The sequence below is a fragment of the Aureococcus anophagefferens genome (assembly GCF_000186865.1).
Source record: "Aureococcus anophagefferens unplaced genomic scaffold AURANscaffold_21, whole genome shotgun sequence".
Lineage (NCBI taxonomy): Eukaryota > Pelagophyceae > Pelagomonadales > Pelagomonadaceae > Aureococcus > Aureococcus anophagefferens.
The window spans coordinates 37,364-43,892 of NW_008705581.1; the positions used below are offsets into that span (position 1 = coordinate 37,364).

A 6,529-nucleotide genomic window follows, 5' to 3' on the forward strand; every position below is an offset into this window, starting at 1 on the left:
TGTCCGGAGCCTACGGACCTATGACCGACGCGCCCTCGCAGGCGACCCTGGCTACTACTGCATCGAGTCCAGCTACACGAGCGCGCCCCACGCGCCGAGCCGCGCGGCATCCGGCGGTCGGGGGGGGGGCGACTTCGAACGTCTCGAGCTCGTCGGGATCGATGCCGTTTTGGGTCGTCGTTGGACGAACGGTCGTCCCTCGTCCGAGTGCTCGAGCGAGTGATGCGTGTCGACACCGTTCACACACATCGCGAGTGATGCGTGTCGACACCGTTCACACACATCGCGAACCCGCGCAGGCGCCGGGCGCGCCGACGGTCGACGAGCCGAGCACGATCGGCGGCCGCTGCCCCGCGGGCGGCTACCCGCGCGAATCAAATCTTCAAACCGACTTGAGTGTGAGCGTATTTGGCGGCCTTGACGCGAACTCGTCGTGCGAATCAAATCTGTGAGCGTATTTGACGGCCTTGACGCAAACTCGTCGTGATCTCGACGAGGGGAACGCACTCGTCGAATCATGGAGCCACATCGATGCGACCGAGAGTTTCGAGGTTCGGTCGGGACGTCGCGAACCGGCGCAGGCGGCTACTGCCCCCTCGCGTCGAGCTACCCGAACCCGTGCCCCGCGGGCACGTACAACAACGAGAGCGGCGCGACGTCCGAGGACGAGTGCGACAACTGCCTCGCTGGCTATTACTGCAGCGGCCTGTGTGGATTTCAGATCTTCATCCGACTTCAATGTGCGCTTATTCGACAATTTTGTCATGGGCTCTTTGTGCTCTCCGTCGAGAACTCGACGAGAGCAATCGATTCATCCAAAAGTCGGCCGAATCGACGTCGATGTGACCGAGCTCGAGAGCTCTGAAGTTGGGGCCCCGACGTCCCAGCTCACCGGTTGATTTGCACACAGGCAGCGGCAGCAACAACCCGTACCCGACGGGCCCGTGCTACCCGGGCTATTACTGCGAGAGCGCGAGCATCACGCCGACGCAGCACGAGTGCGCCGCGGGCAAGTACAGCGGCTACGGCGCGGCGGAGTGCACGGACTGCGAGCCGGGGACCTACCAGCCCTACCGGGCCCAGGCGACGTGCGTCGACACGCCCGCGGGCTACTACGCGGACGGCTACGGGTCGACGACGTACCTCCCCTGCGAGGTCGGCTACTACTGCCCCGCGGGCACGGCGAGCTACCTGCGCGACCCAGCGTCCCGCGGCCGCGACGATTTTCGAGAGTTTTTGACCGGGAAACCGATGGACAATCGTCACCGTCGTGCTTGGTAGGCTCTACCCCTGCCCCTTCGGCACCTACGGCGCCCAGGAGCTCCTCGTCGACGTCACGGAGTGCTCGCTCTGCGACGCGGGATACTACTGCGGGCCCAAGGACGACGGGAGCGACGGCCTCTCGGCGCCGACGGCCAAGTGCGACGCGGGATACTACTGCTCCAGCGGCGCCTTCGACAGCCAGGGCGCCTACTGCATCGACCTCGACGTCTACGTCGCGTCCTACGACCCGGCGACGGACTCGAACGTCACCTACGACGGCAACGCGACGTCAATCGGCTACCTCAAGGACTGCGGCGACGACGGCGGCGGCTGCCCCGCGGGCCACTTCTGCCTCCGGGGCAGCGGCTACCCGGAGCCCTGCCCCATCGGCACCTTCTACGGCGGCACGCTCCTCACGGGCGACTGCGACACGTGCTCGCCCGGCGCGGCCTGCGACACGACGGGCCTGGAGGCGCCGAACGCGGTCTGCGCCTGCGTGGAATTCAAATCTTCAACCCGACTTCAATGTGCGCATATGCGACAGTTTTGACGCAAGCTCTTCAGCTGTGCTTCGAGAACTCGACGAGAGCCATCGATTCGTCCAAAAATCAGCCGAATCGACTTCGATGTGACCGAGCTAGAGAATTCTGAAGTTTGGTTGGGATAACCCAGCTCATTGATTTCCACACAGGTTTGCGCGGGCGGCTACTTCTGCCGCAACGCGAACGAGGGCGCGCCGTCGACGACGCCCCTCTGCCTCGACGACGCCTGCGCGGGCGACTACGGCCTCTGCCCCGCCGGGTCCTCCTGCGCCAACGGCACGTCCGAGCCCGCCGCGTGCGCCGCGGGCACCTACGGGCCCACGGTGGGCCTCGACGCGTGCCTCGCGTGCCCCGCGGGCCGCATGTGCAACGGGACGAACACGACGCACTACGCCGACTGCCCCCGGGGCGGCTTCTGCCCGGCGGGCACGGGCGCGACGCCGGAGCCCTGCCCGAAGGGCCGCTACGGCCACGCGACGAACCTCGCGCGCGCGGCCGACTGCGCGCCCTGCCCCGAGGGCCGCCACTGCCCGGAGCCGGGCCTCGTCGCGCCGGGCCCGCCCTGCGACGCGGGCTTCGTCTGCGAGATCGGCTCGGTCCACGCGAACGGCACCGCGCGCGCGGGCGGCCTCGCCGCGGCGCCGTGCGCCGCGGGCGGCTACTGCCGCGCCGGCTCGGCGCACGCGACGCCGTGCCCCGTCGGCACCTTCTCGCCCGACGCCGGCGAGACGTCGCCCGGCGCCTGCGGCGCCTGCACGGCCGGGTCCTACTGCGACGCCGTGGGCCTCGCGGCGCCCGCGGGCCTCTGCGAGCCGGGATACTACTGCGAGGCCGGCGCGACGTCGCCGCGCGCCGCGCTCTGCCCCGCGGCGGCCGCGTGCCCGCTCGGCGCCGGCGCGCCCGCGCCCTGCGACGCGGGGACCTACGCCGCGGCCGAGGGCGCCGCGCGGTGCGACGCGTGCCCGGCGGGCTTCTACTGCGGGAACGCGACGGCCGACTACCACGACTACCCCTGCCCGGCCGGCCACTACTGCCCCGCGTCCTCGACGGCGGCGACGGCGCACCCGTGCCCCGCGGGCACCTTCAGCAACGTCTCCGCGGCCCAGGCGCCGAGCGACTGCGTCGACGTGCCGCCGGGCTTCTGGGCCGCGGGCGCCGGCGCCGCGGGCCTCGCGGGCAAGTGCGACGCGGGCTGGTTCTGCGTCGGCAGGGCGACGTCGCCGGCGCCGTCCTTCGCGACGGGCACGGGCGGCAAGTGCGGCCCCGGGAGCGCGTGCCCCGCGGGCAGCACCTGGGACCGGCCCTGCCCCGGCGGGTCCTTCTGCGACGGCTCGCGCGTCGTCGGCCTCTGCGCGCCGGGCTTCTTCTGCGAATCCAACGCGACGGCCTACCGGCCCGACGGCGCCGCCGCGTCGTCCGGCCCCTGCCCGGCGGGCCACTACTGCCCCCGGGGCGCCGTGTCGCCCGTGCCCTGCCCGCCGGGGACGGCCCTCGCGACGCAAGGCGCCGCGAACGCGACGGACTGCGCGGCCTGCGCCGCGGGCTTCCTCTGCCCGAACGCGTCGACGGCGACGGCCGAGATCGCGTGCCCCGCGGGCTCCTACTGCCCCGCGGGGTCCGTCGTCGCGATCCCCTGCCCCGCCGGGTCGTCGTGCGCGGCCGGCGCGGGGTCGAACGCGTCGTGCGCCGCGGGCAGCTACCAGCCCCTCGCCGGCCAGGCGGCGTGCCTCGCCTGCCCGTCGGGCTTCTTCTGCGGCGTCGGCGCCGCGGCCTACGAGCCCTGCCCCCGGGGCCACTACTGCGGCGCGAATACGGAGGCCGGGACCCAGTTCCCCTGCCCGAACCAGGGCAGGAAAAGAGAGCGAAATTCCCAAAGGCTCCGATCTCGGCCATTTTCCACTCGTTTCGGCTGATTTTTGGACGAGCGATCATCTCTCGGAACGGTCTCGAAGCGTGGATGTGTTTTCCGTAACGCGTGCGCGCGGAACACTCACGTTGAAGCGACGTTGAATCACTCTTTTCCTGCCCAGGCCCGAACGGCACGTTCTCGAACGCCACGCGGCTCCAGGCGGCGGCCGAGTGCACGCCGTGCCTCCCGGGCCACTTCTGCAACGACACGGGCCTCGAGGCGCCCGCGGGCACCTGCGCGCCGGGCCACTTCTGCACCGAGGGGGCCATCGTCGCCGCGCCGGACCACACGTGGTAGTCGGGGGCGCGGGGGCTAAGCGGACGCGGGGGCGCTCTCGAAAGGGCCGTCTCTCGCGCGCGCTCTCTCTCGGTGATGGCCGTCGCGATGGCGTCGATTTCGCAAGGCGGCGAGAGGCGAGGAGCCGCTCGAGCTCATGCTCACTCGTCTGCCGCGCCATCGCGCGCCTTTGTGGCAATTCATGGAAAAAGGAAGGTGCAAACCACAATATCGGCGAGGCCTCGCGAGCGTAGTCAGCTGTCGTCCAGTCGCGCCGACGCGACGTAGCGTGCGCAACAAGACGATGCTCGCACGCTTCGCGCGGACGGCCGCGCGGCCCGCGCTCTGGCGCGCGCCGCGCGCGGCCCTGAGCTATCCGGCCCACGAGGTCGTCGGCTTGCCGGCGCTGTCGCCGACGATGGAGCAGGGCACCATCGCGGCCTGGAAGGTCGACGAGGGCGGCGCCTTCGGCGCCGGCGACGTCATCGCGGAGATCGAGACGGACAAGGCGACGGTGGACTTCGAGGCGCAGGACGACGGCGTGCTCGCCAAGATCCTCGTGCCCGCGGGCACCGAGGTCGCCGTCGGCGCGCCGGTCATGGTCGTCGTCGAGGACGAGGGCGACGCGGCCGCCTTCGGCGACTTCGTCGCCCCGGCCGCCGCGGCCGCGGCGCCGCCCGCGCCGGCGCCGGCGCCGGAGCCCGCGGCCGCGCCGCCCGCGGCCGCGCCCGCGCCCGCGGCCGCGGCGCCGCCCGCGGCCGCGCCCGCGGCCGCCGGCGCGCGCGTCGTCGCGTCGCCCCTCGCGCGCAAGGAGGCCGCGGCCGCGGGCGTGGACCTGAGCCTCGTCGCCGGCACGGGCCCCGGCGGCCGCGTCACCGCCGACGACGTCCGCTTCTTCGAGCCCCCCGCGGCGGCGGAGGTCGCGGCGGCGCCGCCGGCCGCGGCCGTCGCGGGCGCGGGCTACGCGGAGTACGCCGTGAGCCCGGCGTCGGCGGCCATCGCCGCGAAGCTCGCCCACTCCATGCAGACGGCGCCCCACTACTACCTCACCATGGACTGCGACGTCGGCGCCGCGCTGGAGCTCCTCGAGTCGCTCAACGCGTCGCTCGGCGACGCGGCGCCCGTGGGCCTCTACGACCTCATGATCAAGGCGTCGGCGTCGGCGACCAAGGCCGTGCCCGCCGTCAACGCGTCCTGGCTCGAGCCGGGCGTCGTGCGCCAGTACGCGCGCTTCGACGTCAACGTCGTCTCGGGCGTCGGCGAGGGCCTCGCGGCGCCCGCGCTCGTCGACGTCGGCGCGCTGGGCCTCGGCGACATCGCCGCGTTCACGGCGGCGGCGCCCGGGGCGGACGAGCCCTACGTCGCGGGCACGTTCACGATCCAGAACCTCGGAGCGTTCGGCGTCGCGTCCGCCGCGCCCATCGTCCACACGCCCCAGGCCTGCGCGCTCGCCCTCGGCGCCGTGCGCGACGACGTCGCCCTCGGCGACGACGGCGCCCTGATCGCCAAGCCGACGCTCACGTGCACGCTCGCCGCGGACCACCGCGTCGTCGACGGCGCCGTCGGCGCGCAGTGGCTCGCCGCGCTCAAGGGCCTCGTCGAGAACCCGACGACGCTCCTCCTCTAGGGGGCCGGGCGCCGAGCGGGACCCCGGCGCGACGCGGGGGCCGAAGACTTAAAACACGAGCACGAGGGCCGAACGCCAGCACGAGAGCCTAGCGCGGCGGGCCCGGCGGCCGCTCGAGGAACCGCTTACGACCGCCTAGCGCTCGAGGAACCGCTTCCGCGCGCAGCCGAGCGGCGCGCCCGCCGCGTCGACGGAGAGGCCCGGCGGGACGGCGTAGGCCTCGTCGGAGACGACGGCGAGCGCGAGGTCGAGCTCGACGCCGCCGCCGAGCGCGAGCGTCAGCGTCGCCGCGTCCTCGGCGAGCGGCGCGGGCACGGCCGCGGCGGCGGCGACGATCGCGGAGCCCCGGGCGACGCAGACCTCGACGGGCCCGCCCGCGGCGACGGACGCCGTCGCGCGCGCGCCCCGCGCGCCGAAGGCGACGGCGTCGCCGCCGCGGGCTCGGCCCGGTTCCGTCCAGGCCCAGGCGCCGCCGCCGGCGCGGACGCCGGCGAAGACGCGGCGGTCCCAGGCGCGCGGCGCCGCGGCGGCCGCGCCCCGGGCCGCGACGGCGTGGAGGACGACGCGGGGCGGCCGGGGCGCGCCCGCGGCCGCGCGCACGAAGGCCGCGGCCTCGGCGACGCACCGCGCGGGCGTCTCGTGGCAGAACGCGAAGATGGGGAACGCGTGGACCATGTCTCGGTAGACCGTGTGCGTCGCGCCCGCCTTGGCCGCGACGGCCGCCTGCTGGGCCCTCAAAATCTCGCAGTCGCCGGACTGGACGAGCACCGGCGGCAGGCCGCGGAGGTCGCCTTTGAGCGGCGAGTGCGTCGCGTCGGCCGGCCCGGACGCGGCGCGCGTCGCGTCCGCGAAGAGGTCGATGAGGTCGCGGGGCAGGAAGTCGACGGGCGCGTCGACGCCGGCCAGGTCCGC

The 6,529-nt window shown here is 73.6% G+C and overlaps 1 protein-coding gene across 1 annotated transcript in view; it reads left to right on the forward strand.

Moving 5' to 3' along the window:
* Nucleotides 1-5,688, forward strand: part of AURANDRAFT_72187 (hypothetical protein) — a gene marked incomplete at both ends in the record, with an annotated part of 13,462 nt that extends 7,774 nt beyond the window's left edge. Inside the window, 6 exons of the mRNA XM_009041401.1 lie at nt 582-740; nt 911-1,205; nt 1,282-1,747; nt 1,955-3,707; nt 3,836-4,007; nt 4,279-5,688. Coding sequence (XP_009039649.1) covers nt 582-740; nt 911-1,205; nt 1,282-1,747; nt 1,955-3,707; nt 3,836-4,007; nt 4,279-5,617 — 4,184 coding nt within the window. The remainder of the gene's footprint in view (nt 1-581; nt 741-910; nt 1,206-1,281; nt 1,748-1,954; nt 3,708-3,835; nt 4,008-4,278) is intronic.
* Between the last annotated feature and the right edge of the window lie 841 nt (nt 5,689-6,529).